Raw genomic sequence first — 17,742 nt, forward strand, 5'->3', positions numbered from 1 at the left:
TGTCTTGCAGGGTTCCACGGAGACGAGGAGCCGTTCCGTTCGGTGGGACTCCCTATCGGATGTAAGTCCGCTGTTTTCCTTTTTGTGCAGAAAAACGCGTGGGGACACGGCACAGAATTAAAAAGTCATTTTCTGAGGGTCGAATCGTTTCTTAAAGCCGTGTGTCAGAAGACTCTTCCGTCTTTGCTGGCAGTGCTAGTATGCTGACAGGCTGTCCCCACGTAACTCTGTGGCTACGTGGAATTCTGAGACGCTGGTGAACCTGACGGACCTCACACCTTTGGATTGGGGACAACACGGAATCCAGATCTTTGACCTGAATGCGTGCTGTTGCCACAGGGCCCATTTATAGCAGACAGCCACCGTCGAGCAGGGTGGCGGCGTGTGGCACATGACGTTCAGAAGCTGGCTCGGGGCCCTGCCTTTAAACGGTGGACGCTCCCGTCCCGCTGTGTGTGATGCCCGTAGCCCCTGTGACTTCGGGCCCGGCTCTTTCACTTACCTGTTGGGAAGGTTCTCCCTCTCTGCACTGTGGACACCTGTCTGAAGCTGTCAGCTCCTCTGCGGGGCTTGGGGACTGGAGGCCACCGGTGGGCCCCCTGTTTCCAAGGCGACCTGAGGTGGGCCCCTGATGAGGCAAGTCGAGTGTCTTCCTGAGTCCCAGGGCTGGTGTCGAGCCAGAAGGCCAGGAAGCTGGGGTGGCCTGAGTCGGGTGAGGGTGGAGAAGGGAGCCGTGTCCGTAGCATCTCCAGGACCAGGACTTGGCAGGCTGACTCAGTGACTTACCGTGGCTTTTTCACGGGATGGGAGTGAGGTTTGGGATTGACCTGACCTTCCAAAAGAATAATCGTGTGATTCCGCAGCAGCTTTCATTTTACCCTGACGGGAGGTGGAGATGTTACAGGTCAGGTGTCGGTGAAGACCTGACTTCAGGTCGGGTGCCCGAGGGGAAAGCCTTTCTGGCAGCCGCTGGACACTTGTGTGTGGTCGGCCCTTGGCCATTTCTGGGTCAGGTATTGGATTGGCTCGTGTCCTTCCCTCGGGGGTTGTCGAAGACCATTAGCAGGTGAGCAGGACAAGTTCAGAGCCGACAGGTGGAGAGGCAGGGAGGCCCGAGAGTATGTGTGTTGGGGAGACGTCTGATGGTGTCCCCTGGGTTCCAGGGACCATGTGGAGCCCGCCGGGAGGATGGCCCTGAGGCACCGGTGGAGCCGGAAGGGACGTTGGGGGCTGTTCCTGGTCCCGTCCCCCGGGGTTCCTCTGTTGGTTAAAATTGCGTCTGCTTGAGTAAAACCTCTGCAGTATCTATAACATTCTGATGTGCACGGACCGTGACATAATAGACGCTGTGCAGTCGTCCACCACCCGTGTTCAGCAGATGTGAATATTTTGCCACTTTTTTCAGTTATTTTTAAAAAATTGGGGTCTGATCGGCAGAACACAAAGCTAAACATTTTCAAATGGACACTTCGGTGACCCTCGGGTGTTTTTAGGGAGCGAAACTATCAGGAGTTGAGGAATCTCCACAATCCTTCCCTCCTTCCCCTCACCCGTCTTCCTCCAAGAAGAAACCCTTACCTTGAAGCTCCCAGCTCCTTAAAAACATCTTCCCTGAAGGCATGTGTTTCTAAGTCACAGGTGGTTTTTATTTCGAAAATTTACCGTGCACTTTTTTTCTAAAATACTGCCCCCTCCACTAAACAGTGTATTTTTGAGATTCAGTCTCGGTGCCTCTGGATCTGGTTAATTCATTTTGTCTGCAGCGTAAACGGCATTCAGTTGATGAATGTGCCACAGTTCATTCTGACGACAAGAAAGCCCCCCATGTGGGGTCGATGCAGGATTCAAACCCTTTACTCTTACCTGTGGTTCAGACTCCGGGTTGCCTCCTGTCCCACCTGTTTCTGTCCCCTCTGTCACAGAGGGTCCGCTCCTCTCCAGGACGGGTCTTCTGGTTCTCTGGGAGTGGGTTAGTGAGCTCAGCTGCCAGGACACGACCGCACGCTGGGGGCCTCAACCTCACACATCTACTCACGGATCTCAGAAGTGAGAGATCACTGTGTCGGCCCAGCGGCTGCGGCCCCCTTCCAGCTGTGCGGATGGCGCCTTCTCACCGCGTCCGCCCACGGAGGAGAGAGAGCCCGAGCGTCTGCCTGTCCTGATGAGGACGCTAGTCCCATCACGGAGCCCACCCTCATGGCCTGATCTAGAACTCCTCCCCTTCCCAAGACCCCGCCTCCTCGTACCTTCTCTCTGGGGCTTAGGGCTTTGACACGTGACTTTGGGGGACACCAGTCTATCCCGTCACGCACCTCTCTCGAGGACGGGATGTGTGATGGTGGACTGGGGGACTTTCGCGGTCATGGCCTGCTGTGCACCTGCTGGGCTGGGAATGGCTGCGCCTGCCGCCGTAACGCTGTCCCGCTCTCCCTGCGCAGTGCCCCCTTCGTCCGTGATCCCGTACATGCACTTTGACGTCCAGTTTCTGGAGAAATTTGGAGTCACCTTCAGGAGGGAAGGCGAGACTGTCACTCTCAAGTGCACGCTGCTGGTGACGCCGGAGCTGAAGAGGGTGCAGCCGCGTGCCGAGTGGTACCGAGATGGTGAGTGTGATGTGGGGACCACCCCCCGACCGGGGACACCCCTGGGCGTTCGTGTCCCTGCCGTGGTCGCTGCAGACAGCACGGCCAGCAGGGAGACTGGGGAGAGCCGGGAGCCTGCCACGGACCCTGACCTTCACCCCGGCGTGTGAGAGGTCAACGGGGGTGCCTGAATTTAGAGGAGGCACAGGAGATCTTGATAGCTGCCTAAGAAGGGTCTTTCTGGGGTTAAGAAGAAGCGAGGTGTCTGTGTCTTTACGTTCCTCCTTGGCTAAAACAACCCCCGCCATTTATTGTGTGTTGGACCGTGTGTTGAATGTGACACTCTTCTTCCGCGCGGACCCGAGACGGGGATGGGGTTGTGGCTCCCTGCGACAGGTGGGCGCTGCGACAAGGGGCTTGTTCAAGGTGCTTCCTGCGCAGCAGGACTGGGGCAGACGCTGCGCTCCTTCCCAGCGTGCACGGCTGTCCTGTGAGGTGCAAGGATGGTGCGAGAGGGTTTTCCTTCATCGTGTCTGCCCTGGGGCTCCTAACAGAAACCGGTTTTCTGTGCAGCCAGTGCGACTGGCCTGCTTATCTCTTCTTGGGCCCTAACACAGTGCAAAATATGACAAGGACGTAGGCCAGCCTGCCCACAAGGTATTTATAATCCGGCTGCAGGAAAATAGAAATATAAAGCCGTGTCTTTTTAAAGTGTAAGAAATGTCCCAGAACGTGACGCTTTGCCAAATACATGGCAAGGAACACGTGTCCAGTCTGAGCGGAGCCGAGGGAGGGAGGGGGACGCTCTTTGTGGTGACAGACGGGATTTCATTTACCCTCTGTAGTTCTAATTTAAGACAGGAGGTCTAACTCGAGTTCCAAGATTCTAATTTACTTCTTCTGTGGAGAATGACATAGGTTTGAGGAAAGTTTTCATTATGTCCCCGGAGGATAGTGATGTCAGCTTTGGAGGGTTTCCTAGTGACGGGGAAACGCCTGGCATCCGGGTGACGCGGCACTTTCCTGGCCTTGACCTGTGTGCGGAGAACTTGTGCTCGGAGCCAGTGCCTGGCCTGTCCCCATGGCGAGCTGGGGCCTTGTGGCATTAGGGGGCTTAGCTGTGCCAGACGCCCCGCATGCACAGTCACAGTAAGATCTTCACGGGCTTTAGTATTCAAGAGGGAACCGGTAGAGCCTTATCAGTGGCTTATTTGTAGACATTAAAATGCAAGGAGATTTTGGGGTTTTTTTTTACCCTTTAAAATTAATGAGCTGTGAGGCTCCAGGTGGCTGGTAAACCCCGAAGTGGTGTCAGCCCGAGGAATGCTACCCTCCGTGAGGCGCGGCAGGTGCACCGTGCAAACGGGACATGTGGAATTGGGGACACAAGTTAAGATGGATTAGAACTCTAATCTAACAGGAGGAGGGAGAACCAAGTTTACTCATATTAAAACCCCAGACCCACCCCTGGGTGTGATTTGCACTTGAGGCCCGTTTGGCAAGTCCTGAGATGCTTACGGAGCCCGTGGTGGGGTGGGCCTCTGGTCAGGGGACTGGATCCTGGCTAGACATGCCACTCCAGCTGATGGGCCCTGGTCTTAAATACATGTGACCGCAAGCAAGTCACATGCGTACGTGCTGTGCATTCCCTATGGCGCGTGAGGGACTTTGTGGGGACAGACAGGTCCTCGAGAGCACGAGCCACGACAGCATCCTGCCGGGAGTAGCCTGGTGTCCTAGTCCGTCCCGGCTGCGCTGACAGAAATACCACGGCCGGGCGGCTTACACAGTGGACGGACCTCCCACACTTCTGGAGGCTGGAGGTCCAAGACCTGGGCACCCGCAAGGCCCCCCCCCCCCCACCAGCTTGCGGACTGGGGAGCCTTCCCCCTCCACTCCAATGACTTGATCATCCTATCTCACTCACTTCTTTCTGGAGGGTTACATTTTAACGTTGTATTTTGTATTAAATCACGTTATATTTTTATATTATATTTATATTTATATTATACTTACTGTGTATCAGGTACTGTGCTAGTTCCTCTGGATAAGAGAGAAAAAGTGATAAAATATTTTAAACTTTCTATTTTTATGATACTTAAAATTTTTTAAAAATATTTTTTATTTTTATTTGAGAAAGAGTGTGAAGGGGAGAGGGGCAGAGAGTAGGGGAGAGAGAGAGACAATCTCAGCAGGCTCACGCTGTCGGGACAGAGTGCCGCTGAGTGGGGCTTCGCCTCTTGGGCTCCAGGAAGGGAAAGTCCTACTGTGTGCAGCAGGGTACTTTGTTGGGCAATGCACTCCTGAGCCTGCCAGTCAAGCCTGAGACAAGCCTGTTTTTAAAATGGAAAATACACAAATAACTTTTTTCTTATACAAATGTCGTGTCTGTTTTTTGCAAAAAAAAAACCCCTAAATTGTAATTTTTCTCACCCTAAAATTAGTCTTTTTTAGAAATTTTTTTCTTTTTAATGTTTATTTTTGAGAGAGGGAGAGAGAGAGAGCACGCACAAGCAGGGGAGGGGCAGAGAGAGGGAGACACAGAATCGGAAGCAGGCTGCAGGCTCTGAGCTGTCGGCACAGAGCCTGACGCCGGGCTTGAACTCACGAACCGTGAGGTCATGACCTGAGCCGAAGTCGGACGCCCAACCCACTGAGCCACCCGGGTGCCCCGTCCCCAAAATTACTCTTACCACTTGGCTGTAGAATATATCCTGTATGTGTACATACATGTTAAAACTTACACCTCTCCTTTTCTTCATTTCACAAAAGGCCACACAGTGTCTTCATGACAGTAGTTTGATGTCATTGGCTCTGGGGCACCGTATCCCATTGTAGGATGGTCCGTATTTGTCCTCGGTCTCAGGGCTTGAGTTGGTCTTTATTTTTCCCATTAGGAACAATTCTGGGTTTTTTTTAGAGCTTACTTATTTATTTTGAGAGAGAGAGAGGGAGGGAGCGAGCAGGGGAGGGGCAGAGAGAGAAGGAGAGAGAGAATCCCAAGCAGGCTCTGTGTTGCCAGCACGGAGCCCGATGTGGGGCTTGAACCCACGAAACATGAGATCGTGCCCTGAGCCAAAGTCAAGAGTCAGATGCTTAACTGACTGAGCCCACCAGGTGCCCCCGGGACAGTTCTTGAATGAAACCGTCACCATGCATCTCTGTTACCCTGGGACACGTTCTTGGAACTTGTGCTTGTGCCCCAAACGGTGTGCCTGTCCTAAGACTCACCCCGTGTGGCTGTTCTCCCCTGGGAGGCGGGTGGCGGGGTCTCTCTGCCCTTCCCAAGTGTGGATGTAGCCAAATTAGGAGGCGGACGAGGATCGCTCGTTCGCTGTTTCCTTGATTTCCAGAGTGGGTGTTTTCACCGCTGTGGTTTCATCTGTTCTTTTTCCGCAGCCGCCTTTTTCATTTCGCGGCCTCTGATGGACGGTTTGTCCGTGCTTGTCCTTTCTTTGCTGAGGCGCATGGGCGGGGTCTTTCCCAGGCCAGCTTTCCGCCCAGGAGAGTGTTACCTGCGAGGAAGCCGTGGCCGTGGCCGTGGTTAGACCACGTGGTTAGACCACGTGGTTAGGTGTGGGTGGGGCGGGGCAGGCAGACAGCAGTCACACGGCCGGGAGCTCTGAGCCCAGGTCGACCCCCCGTCCCCGCGGAGACGCGCCGGGTGTCTGTGCACCCCGAGTGCGGGCCTCGGTACTGTCCTGAGGATGCCCCCGTCCTCCCGACGGGCCACCGTGTGTGCTCCTGGCGTGTCACACGCCCTCGGGTCGTTGTGAGGCTGAGGCTCCCTTCCTCTGTGTCCCGCCACCCGGCCAGGACACATTGTCCACTTTCATCGTCCGATCTCCTTGACGGTTTCTGAGGCGATCCCGTGTTGCACGCTCTTTCAGATGTGCTAGTGAAGGAGTCCAAGTGGACCAAGATGTTCTTCGGCGAAGGCCAGGCCTCCCTGTCGTTCAGCCACCTGAACAAGGACGACGAGGGTCTGTACACCTTGAGGATTGTGTCCAGAGGGGGCATCAGCGAGCACAGCGCCTTCCTGTTTGTCTGCGGTACGTGGAGCCTCCAGGGGCGAGGGGGGCACAGTCAGGGCGTGAGTGCGGGAGGCTGGGACCTCACAGGGGCTAGGCCGGAGCAGGTGCGTGTGTGGGGCCACTCACTCTGCTCCTCGGAGCCTCCTGACGTGACGCGAGCGTTCCCTGTCCCGCATGTCAGCTCCTGTCCTGACAACGAGTTCCTGACTACACTTGGGAACAGATCAGAATCTCCATTTTTGTCTCTCTGTTGATAAATCAATAGAATCTATGAGACGGCTTTCCAGCATGAATACGCCTGCGTTACTAATTCTCGAGAGCGTTGCAGAGCTGAGGGGGCCCCGGACTAGGGGGTTCCAGGGGGGCGCCCCTCATTGCCTCTGGGCGCACTCACGAGGACAGGCCGGGAGGGGAGGGCTGCTGTTGTCACCACTGCCTCCAGCGAGTGTGTGGGTAGGATGCCCGCGTGGCATTGGCACCTGCAAAGAGCTTGACATCCAGCAGTCTGCGCGCTGTCCCCTTTCTTCCTGACGTGGTCCCGCCGGGGGCTTCCTGACTCCCAGTTCATGGAATTGAGGACAAAGTCATGGCATACCAGCCACGGGGTCACACGTTCTGTACATGATCTACGAATCCCTATCACACGTGGGCACGGAGATGTGTGTATGTGTATGTGCACGTTTGTACGTGGACGTGTCATATGCGTACACATCGTGTATCTATCCTGTACAAAACGGACACATGGACACATGAAATGGATAAAATTATGTATATTATACGTATGCAGTGTATGTATGTGTCTGTGTATGTGTGCACACAGGTGTGCATGTGCACGTACACACACACACACACACACACACACATCCACACGTATGTGTATATACCCTACAATTCTTAGGCCCATTTTGTAAGCAAGGGCTGTTATTCTCTGTTTCCCAAATGCAAATGTGGAGGCTCAGAGGCCTGGGGGACTTCTCCAGGCTGGAGGGGCAGGGGGTCAGGTGTCTGGACCCTCAGCTGGAGCCTTCCCTTGGACACTCAACAGCCCCCGGGCTTTTCTCTTCACCTGGCAGAGCCCTTTTGCCTGTATCTACTCCCAGACCCCTGTGGCCTCCAGCTTGGAGGCCCTCCTCCACAGGGCCCAGCTGAGCCCCGCCGAAGATCCCAGAACACTTCCGCTCTAGTTGCCCGGTGCTGCTGTCCTGAGCCCCTCCATTCGGACGGGCTGCCCAGCCTGACCTGCACTCGGTGTTCCCGGCACCTTTGTGCCTACCGCCAGCTCTGGTTATATGTGCCTGGGATGGTCCCATCAGCATATTCTGTTTTCCACTGGAGCTGTCAGAGTGCAAGAAAGGGCTGTATCATCAGGGAGTATTATAACTTAAAAAAAAAAAAAAGGAATAAATGTAAAACAAATACCCTCCCCCTCCCCACTCCCACAAGATGGCATAAACCTGCAGGGCCGGGGTTTTAGGCCCTTCTGTGAAGTTTTACCATTTTTATTAGGTTGGCATTAAAGTGTCCCTCCGGTTCTCCTGTACGCCTTCTGGCAAGATGCTCGCCCCATAAAAATGCAATAAATACAGCATAGCTGAAATCGCCTTGCTTATTCAGCACCACCAGCAGGAGGAAAATAATGCACGTAGGGGGGAGTTTTACTGTTCTGATTACTTTCTGAGGATTTTGAATGGGAGAGAAAATATTTGGCTCAATGTCACGAAATGCTTAGCTTTTAATATGCCTCGAACAGGAGAGTGTGACAGTCATGGTTACGGAATAAATACAGATTGTAGATAAGCAAATTCAATGTTTGGCGTATCCACTTTCTGAATAGCTCTGCTGGCCTCAGTGCTCCTGTAATTAAAACCTGAAAATAAAACTTAATGTGCACCGTGGTCACGAGTGGCCCATGAAAGAGTGAGTGTCGTGTGGACCTAAATGTTTGCTCACAGCTTGCAGAAAAAGAAAGGTTTAAATCCTCAATCTCCGAAGGATTTTGAAAGATAAAAGCGTCTAAGGTAATATTTCTCAGGCGTTAAAAAGGCCACACTATTATCACTTCATTGGTTAGTTTTTGACATGACCTTATGGGATAATCCACTATCAAGAGAAGGTGACCTTCCATTTTGGAATCAATTACAAAAAAATCAGAGACTTGAGTACCTTATAGAGGGCAGAACATGTTGACTTTAAAACCTCCTAACTAGGCTTATATTTCTGGTCACCAATCCATCATAGTCAAAAAGAAGTCAGGTCATTTAGACGTGAGGACGAAGCAGGGGTCAGATCGAGTCGAGTAGATACAAGTCTGAGTTTGAAGGAGCCATGAACAGGCTTGACAGTGTCCCAAGCCTCATGCCTCCCCTCCCCCTCCCCCCGGTGCAGACGCAGACCCACTGGTGACCGGGGCTCCTGGTGCGCCTATGGACTTGCGGTGCTATGACGCAAACCGCGATTATGTCATCGTGACTTGGAAGCCGCCCAACACGACCATGGAGAGCCCTGTCATTGGCTATTTCATCGATCGGTGAGTGCCCATTGTCTTCTTCCGGGGATGGGAACGTTCCTGAAATTATTGTTGGCACGGACAGTGTCTTTGGATATACTTCTGAACTCAAGTTCACGACAGCGTTCTTGATCAGGTACGTCACTATATGGTTATTTAAGGCTCCTGACCGGATAGTTGGAAGATATCACCAAATGGCGGGGCGAGGGCGGGTAGACTTCTGCCTGTGGTGCTTGGAGCTCTGCCTGCCTGTCCGACACCCGGTACCGAATGCCCTCCAGCTTCTCCCGGCACGCGGAACCCTGGTTGTGGGTTCTGGGGAGAACTTCAGTCCTGCGCCTCCTTCCGGAGCAGAAGACAGGCCGCGTGAAGCGTGGCTGGGAAGAGCGCCTGCCCATTCGTACCCAAATTCCAGTCTTCCTCTCCATTAAATTAGGTTTTCTTCTTGTTTCCAAGTTAAAAAAAAATCTATTGACATTTCAAGTACAGAAGATCGGACTTCACCTTTGAGTTAATAACTTAAATGTGGATCATCACAAAACGCATCAGAGTCTTAATTCTTTCATGTTCCTTTACTTGGTGTGGCGCTCAGAGCCTGGGAAGGAAACCAAGCAGAGTCGGTGAATTTGTTGCACATGCAGTTTATGCCTCAATTACACACACCAATCCCTGAGAAAAACTGTAGTCAAAGAAAATGAATTTGGAAGTAAGATAAAAGGTCTAAGCTATGGATCTATCAGAAGATGATGCGTCTGGGGAGGGATTTAAGATGCCGTATGTATAAAACACAGTAAAATAAGACGTTTGTTTCAGAAAAATCAAATCTTTTTTTTTTTTTTTTTTTTTGTCAGTACGTTTGTTAAGTTCCCTTTTCCACACCAACAAAGCTGCTTGTTTAGGTAAAATATTCACCATCGGGATGATATTTGGAAGTGCTAAGGTCAGCTTTTGCAGAGGGCATCGGTCGGGGTTTACCTTGAATTAAAAAACAAAAAACTAAAACAAAGCTATTTTCTGTTTTCCTGTGACATTTGAGAATTTTTTCAGCGATTTGGCAAAAACAATTTCATGGCCCTTCGCAGTTAATGACCTGCCCCCTCTCTCCTTCATTGGCAAAGATAAACACAACAGGACTTCAGGTCGGGGGAGGCAGCTCTTACCCTATGCGCCCTCCCGTCCTGCAACAGCCAGGTGTTGATTTAAGCCAAGTTGTTCCTTGCCAGATGCTCAGCTATGACCGTGTCACGTTCTGACTGTAACAGGTTAGCACGTGTGGGTCGCAGAACTTCCATTAAAAATTCCGAAGAGTTAGAAAGAGAGTTGATTCTTTAAAGTGAATACACAACCTGGCTCCGAATGGCTCCGAAAATGATTTCTCTGAACTTGCTGTGTTCTCCTGGGAATTTGCCATGACGTTTTGGTGCTGAAATTTCTCAGCCTGTGAAAAATGGAGGCCGATCTCTTCTGCCTTTCCAGGTGTCTGGTCAGCACTTAACTGTTTTCAAAAGACTCCCAAATTCCACACGAGACGTGCTTGAAAGACACGTATTTCTGGCATCGGGAGAGACTGAGCCAGCGGGCTGGAGACCGTTCACTTCTGGGGCTCAGTAGGGTGGGAGGCGTGTGGGGGACGGGCAGCGGGGCACTCCCCTGCACCCTGGCATTGGGCATGCTGGGGAGCTTAGGGCACCCTGTGATTTCGCCACATGTGTCGGAAAAAGGACTATCAAGGATACGCCTCGAATGACCTTTGGAGGTCATTTTGCCTAAATGTGGTTGAAGGCAGGAACTGATTTTCAAGCTGTAAGTCATCAAGCTTTTAAATATATAAATATATTTCACATTTCCTAAGTAGCTTTGTCTTTTATGGTTTACTTGTACTACTTTTGAACATAAATCAGTACTTCACCAGCATCGGTTTCTACCAACGCAAGGTCTTTTCCTGTTACAGTTGTCCTATATGCATCATGTGTGTGTAGAATAGATGTATAGACCTGAGTGAATTTACTAGGCTGATGTATTTGTTATTCTCTACTCTTTTTGTAATTCACAGATGCGAAGTGGGGACAGACAATTGGGTTCAGTGCAATGACTCACCTGTGAAAATCTGCAAATACCCCGTGACAGGCCTTTTTGAAGGGAGGTCTTACATATTCCGCGTGAGGGCAGTCAACAGCGCGGGCATCAGCAGGCCTTCCAGAGTCTCCGAGGCCGTGGCTGCCCTTGACCCCGTAGACCTCAGGAGGTTACAAGGTAGGCCGTGCAGATTTCAGGCTCCAGTCGTGTCTTGGAAACTTGGGACGTTGTCTTCTGTGCTCAGCTGTATGTGAGCCTTAAGAACGTCTCCTGGGGCCGAGCGTGGGGCGGTGATATTTCGTGGTGCCCGTGTGTCCACCGGGGCCGTGTTAGGGGTGGGGCGGCCGGGCGGGTGCGTGTGCTTCACCACGAACGCACACTGCCGTCCTCATGCCCCTCCACTGGAATCCAGATCTCTGGGTTCAGAATTAGCCTTTTCTTAGTCCGTTGGTGATGCGATCTCAACACATGCTAAGACTCAGAAGGCTTTGAGACCAGGCCGCTCTGTTTCCGAAGTTTAATTTCCCACGACCCAGATTCCCGAAAGGGATGGGACGGTGGGCCCCTCAATCGTGGTTTTAAGTGAGCCCGTACGTGTTCCTTACCCTCCCCGCCCCCCCCTCCCCGGTCTTTCTGATCTGGTACAAAGATCTGGGAAGCACTAACTCTTAAGCCTGTTCGGAATACCTACGCTGATTCCTGTAGAGTCGGGAGTATGCTGTAATCATAACGCAGAGGTGATTTGGATCCCACGCTCGGTTAGGGAAGCTGGGCTTTCTTCAGGAAACCATTGGATGCCAAATTGAGCACCAACCTTTCTCTCTGCAGCGGTCCATTTGGAGGGGGATAAAGAAGTCGTAATGTATCAGGACGACCTTGAGGGTAAGTGGCCTCTCACCGCTTTGGCTCAGCTGGGGATTCAGGGTGGCAAGTAGAGCGTGATCAGCTGGTCAGCACAGGCTTCACACGTAAACGTAAAACCCGCGGGTCAGGCCTGCGTGCTTACGGCCTGTAGAAGTCAGGAAGCACAAGCAGGGCAGAGCGAGGAGAGGATTAGAATCCAGGGGTCCTCACGGGGCCTCATTGCTTCCATGTAGGGTTCACTACGGCGTTCTCCTGGGGGCGTGCAGAGAAGATCAAACTGAATCTGAGCCTTGATCACTGGCTGAGGCTGGGGCCCCTTCTCTCAGACTCCGTTAGTGGAGGACTATTTTAGTTTTTCCTTTTAAGCCAAGATTGTATTTCCAGCATTTTAACCGAAATGGAGTGAGTTCTTGCAGTCGGTATCCCTGGTCTGAAAGTTTGCATTTCCCTGATTTATACTGGATTTTATGAACCCTTCTCCTAGATAGTTCTCTCAGAGACAGGGAGGAGGATGAATTTATTAAGGAGGGGAACCTGGCATTATGAATCAGAAAGCCAAAGATCTTACGTGGACTTACAAGGACAGTTCATAGAGAACAATGAAAAACTTAAAAACGAAGCAAGTTGAGTTTGGAGCCTCAGGACACATACTTCGGAGCAGGCTCTCCTTTGAAATCGCTGTGGTCCAAGCTCTGTCCTCAGGGAGCCGCGGACTGAGGGGTCCTTCGTTGATTTCCATACTTGCCCCCAGATGGTCTCCAGGCTTGCAATCTTCTGCACCTAAAATGGTTTTTCTCTAGTATCTCAACACCCAGCATCCAGAGGGACGCCTTTAAGAGTCCTGGCTGAGCCCCACGGGAACATCTGAAGGCTTAGATGAGACCTCCACTTCCAGACATTCTCAGAGATGGGGGGAGATGCCCAGGAAAGCGGTGACAAAAGAAAAACAACTTAGGGAAGGTTGACTTACTGTGGCTTCATAAATACCCGATGGAAACATCGCTCTTTGAACAAGTAAAATCTGGTCCTGCTAAGAGTGGAGGAGGGGTTCCGGCAGCACCCCAGCCTGGGTAACGTAGGCGCTTTTGACAGACGCGAGGAAAAGGAAGTTCTTTTGTTTGCGTCTGGGGTAAGTGACGAGAGAACCATCTGAGCCAACCTGAGTGGGTGTGTAGGAATTCACATAAAATTACCCCACACGAGGAGGCGTTGGCTGCTCCCCACGCCTATTGGTGAAATTTGCATTACGTGAAGGTCACCATGCAAAGCGATGGCAGTAAGAAATAATATAATAAACCTTCCCGTGGCAGGACCCTTGCCCGTCTGCAGAGAACATCTGCCTTTTCACACATAGATACGGACGTGTTGGGTGTAAACGGCCAGCTATTAAGTGCCAGAGAAATAACACAACGTAAGAGACTTTGTCTTCCGGCTGATAAAATGGGAGTTACAGACGCAATGCATCTTATTTCCAACTGGAGTGACGTCACAGACCCCACTTTTCATGCTTCTCATGCTTCCTTTCTTATAAGAAGGCAGGTGCCTTCATTTTGTGTGATACACTCTTGAACATGGCTGTGTTATATCCAGACTGTGGCCGGTGTTCCTGAGGCTCTGTTTGTGTCTGGCCACGCGGGCCAGGGGCTGAGACGCTCAGACGGGCCATGGTACTCCCCGAGTCCAGCCAGCGGGCGCCAGCTCTCCGGGGCGCGGCCGCACATTGTCCGAGGTCAGGGGCAGGCGGGTCAGAGAAGGCACCCCGGCGCCCCCCTTGCAAACGTGTTAATTATGGTCAGTGCCCCTCTCTGAATGTCGCCCAGCTTTCCAACCTTTCCTGACTTGCTCGCTCTCAAGGCACACAGTCCGTTCTGGGAAGGGCCCACAGGCCTCGCAGCCCAGGCAGATGGCTTGCCTTCCGCTAACTGCACACCCGGCGTCCGGGGCGAAGGCATCGTGTGCTCTGAACACGTGCACCGTCTCTCGGGCTCTGTCATCCCGGGGATGAAGCTCGGGTTTCACTGACTTGGAGGGGACGTCTGGGCAGCCTGTGGGGGTTGCAGTCTCCCGGGGTGGAGAGAACCAAGTGCAGGATTTGTGATCGGGAGACCAGGGCCTGGGCCCCCGTCCCACCGCTGCGAGCCGGGTCCTGGGAGAGCGTCCCAGCTTGCTGACCTGCAGTCACGCGGGAGCGCCGTGGGCTCCAGAGATGCGCAGCCCCGGGCACGGGGACACCCCAGGGTAACCTGGTAACGCACTTGGAGTTCCCTGTCCTCTCCGTTTGCTTTCGTTTGCTTCTCTCTGCGCCCTCCTCTCGGCTGTTGGGAGTGTGGGTAACAGAGGTGGGTTCTGCCCGTGGCCTCTCCTTGTCCCCCTCCCTGGCCCCCCTCTGCTGTCCGTGGCTGACGCCAACAGCACATCCCCGAGGCTCCCGCCGCTGCGGGTCGGCCTGACGCCGAAAGGCTCTGGGACCCAAGCATCTCGCCCCAGCCAGGGGTCCCCTGCTGACACGAACGGGGACTCTTCCTTCTCCCCCAGCATTGGACGAGATGCTTCCTGCTCCGTTTTCTCTGGGCCTGGCGGCTCTGTGCGGGGTCTGAGGACAGTGACACGCTCAGACCTGAAAGCACGTGGACGGCAGCTCTGTGAGCGGGCACTCACACGTCCTTACTGCCTTCACCACCTGCCTTGCCGCCCTCTGTTCCCTGGGCTTGCCTCCCATGTCCTGCGGCACCTTGGGCATAAAGCATAAACCAGGCTGCAGCCCTGGGGGCTCGGCACGCGTCACCCGAGGGGGAGGTTCCTGTATCTTCTCCCGTCAGGGCTGTGTCCGGATCTCTTCAGGAGGGGACGCAGTGCGTGGGTCCTGTCGGGTGTCCGGGGGCCCCGCTCCACCCGGCCTTACTGGGCACTTTCCTGGAGAGACTCCCTGAGTCCTTGTTTGAATCCAAGCCCCTTGCCAGGAAGCTCCTAGATCAGGCCACGACACCCTTCTGTGCTGAGTGGCCTGTAAAATGTGTAACAGGACTCCTGGGAAACCAGACCCAGTCTTGTTTGTCCCGTTTCCATGCGGTGGTTCAGTTCCTTGCCGGCTGCACAGTCCCCAGGGCGCAATGGGATATGGAGAAGGGCTCAGACGTGTCCTGGGGACGTTCAAACCGGTTTAATCATGTGCTAATCTAATCGGAAGCTCATAACATTTTGTATCACAGCTACAGAGATTGTGGGTCTGGAAAACCTCCACATCTCATGAAAAGCTCTCTCCAGATATAACGCCCCCGACACCTTCACGTGTGTTAAAGCAAGGGGTGTGTCACAAGCCAGGCACAGCAGACCCCTCCGATCACAAATGTTCCAAACTAGTTATTTGCAAGAGGCTTATTGATATCACTCCAGGATTTTAAACCTGTGGGTATAGGTTCCAGTGCTTGTGAACGTGGCCCAGGCCCCCCTAGGGAGGGAAGAACGACGGGCTATAGAAGGTCGGTGTACAGATCCAGGGCTGTGAGGGCGAGCAGTACGAGGAAAATAACCCAGAGGACCAGCAGAGCGAGGGTAATCCCCTTCCGGAAGGCTTCCGTATCGCGGAACACAGACCGCGAGCACCTCCTCTGCACGGGTTCCTGGCACCTCGAAAGCTCCACTGTGGTTAAGCCCTCTATTTCTTCCGGGTGGATCTTCCTGCCTCCCCTTCCAGCGGAACTCTGGAAGATTTTTGGATTAGATTCTTTTTTTTTTTTTTTAATGAGCTGGCTTATGTCAGAAACAAAACTAATTAGGTGATCTTAAGCAGTGCATTAGACTTGGCTGGGAAAAATAGTTTGCTTACCGTCCCCAAATAGAAGCGAAGCAGAGGACGTCACTGATAGGGCACATCTTTGGTGCCTGGGAACATACCCCGGGGACCGCGCTCCCACGATGGGCTCCGGCGAACGGGGGGACCTGGGGCACACCCAGCACTAACTGAGTTCATCACTCCTGCAGGCGATGTGCAGATCCCAGGGCCGCCCACCAACGTGCACGCCTCAGAGATCAGCAGGACGTATGTGGTCCTCAGCTGGGACCCGCCTGCTCCCCGCGGCAAGGAGCCGCTGATGTATTTCATCGAGAAGGTACTGTGTGTTGTAAACCCTCACATTGTGCCGTTCAGTGGGTTGCGCTCTGAGGGAGCCGGCTGTGCTGTGAGTACGTGGCCAGCCCGGCCGTGCGAGTGGGAATCCGGGGACTGCGTCCTGGGTCTGGGTTTGCTGCCTTCCTGTGAGCCAGCGGCCCCACCCCCACCAAGGCACCGAAATGGGGGATCCGTATGTTTTCTTCCTGCCGACGCAGTCTAGCTCCCACGTCTCGAGGACGAGTGAGACCTGGGCAGGAGGGTCGTTTGCTGCTGCTCTGCGTTTGTTCAGAGGTCGCGTGGCCACTTGGTGGCGGTCTTGTACAGGGATTCACACTGCAGCTGGTGGGAGAGCCGGTTCTTGGCTGGAGGGCTCTAGGTCTGGACGCAGAGAGAAGTAGCTGTGTATTGCAGCCCTGCACACGCACACACACACTCATAAATGCACAGACATATGCACATGCACACACCCATACACACACATATGCACACACGTGCGCACACACTCATACAAACATGCACACACGTGAGCACACACTCATACACGTATGCACACACTCATAAATGTGCACACACATGCACAAATGCATACACCCATACGCATATGCACACACACTCATACATGTGCACAAGCACACACACGCACACATTTGCACACACACGAACACACATACATGCACACACGTGCACACACGTACACACTCATACATGTACACAAGCACACATAGGCACACACATGCACACACTCAGACACACATGCGCAGACACTCATACATGCACACGGGCACATGCACACACATACACGCACACACATGCCCACACGTGCACACCTGCATGCACTTGCACACATGCGCACACAGTTGCACACGTGCACACACAGTTGCACACATGCACACACACGCACTCATACATGCACACATGCACACACAGTCGCACACACACATGCACACGTCTAACCAACGACTCCCAAACCGCAGCATCCTTACCGCATGCTATGATGCGCTCCGACTTTGGTCTGTCCCGTAGCGCTGGACACAGCTTTCGACCCCTTCACGGGCTCAGTGACCTGCTAGTGGGCTGTGGGCCATACTGAGAAAAATCGCTGTGGTCCAGATCCCGTGGCTGGTTTTGTGACCCTCCACTTACGCCACAGTGTGGTGTGGAGCGTGCCGTTTATGGCACACACACGGGACAGAACAAGTAACAGGTGCGTGCGGCACAGGAACGGCGCACGGTACAACTAGAGGAAGCAGACGCGGGAATGAAGTGAGCGCTATTTCAGCCTCCAGGGCGTGGACGGACCCCGTGGCCCTCACCGCTGGTCTGCGGGGCTGCCTTACGTGGCGGCTGACCCTGCAGTGCTGCAGGGCGAAGTGTTCAGGGCCCGGCGGCGTGCGCCGGGGGCCCGGGGAGCAGCGTGAGGCCCCCGGGAGGGGCCGGAGCTGGGCCACGCTGAGTGTGGGCTCCTGGCGGGCGGTCCGCCCCCAGCCCGTCTGCGGTGGTCTTGTGGTGACTTCATTCCTGTCAAGGCCCGGAAGGAAGCGCAGGAATACGGATTCCTCTTTCCCGCTT

General features: G+C 53.5%; 1 protein-coding gene across 3 annotated transcripts in view; it reads left to right on the forward strand.

Moving 5' to 3' along the window:
* Positions 1–17,742, forward strand: part of MYOM2 (myomesin 2) — a 75,189-nt gene that overhangs the window by 20,123 nt on the left and 37,324 nt on the right. For all 3 annotated transcript variants that reach the window (XM_019428023.2, XM_053900772.1, XM_053900773.1), the window contains 7 exons: positions 11–61; positions 2,439–2,603; positions 6,473–6,634; positions 9,002–9,143; positions 11,176–11,375; positions 12,027–12,080; positions 16,044–16,171. In XM_019428023.2, the coding sequence (XP_019283568.2) occupies positions 11–61; positions 2,439–2,603; positions 6,473–6,634; positions 9,002–9,143; positions 11,176–11,375; positions 12,027–12,080; positions 16,044–16,171 (902 nt within the window). The remainder of the gene's footprint in view (positions 1–10; positions 62–2,438; positions 2,604–6,472; positions 6,635–9,001; positions 9,144–11,175; positions 11,376–12,026; positions 12,081–16,043; positions 16,172–17,742) is intronic.

This window comes from Panthera pardus, unplaced genomic scaffold (assembly GCF_024362965.1).
Source record: "Panthera pardus isolate Hobbes unplaced genomic scaffold, ASM2436296v1 HiC_scaffold_13, whole genome shotgun sequence".
Classification (NCBI taxonomy): domain Eukaryota; kingdom Metazoa; phylum Chordata; class Mammalia; order Carnivora; family Felidae; genus Panthera; species Panthera pardus.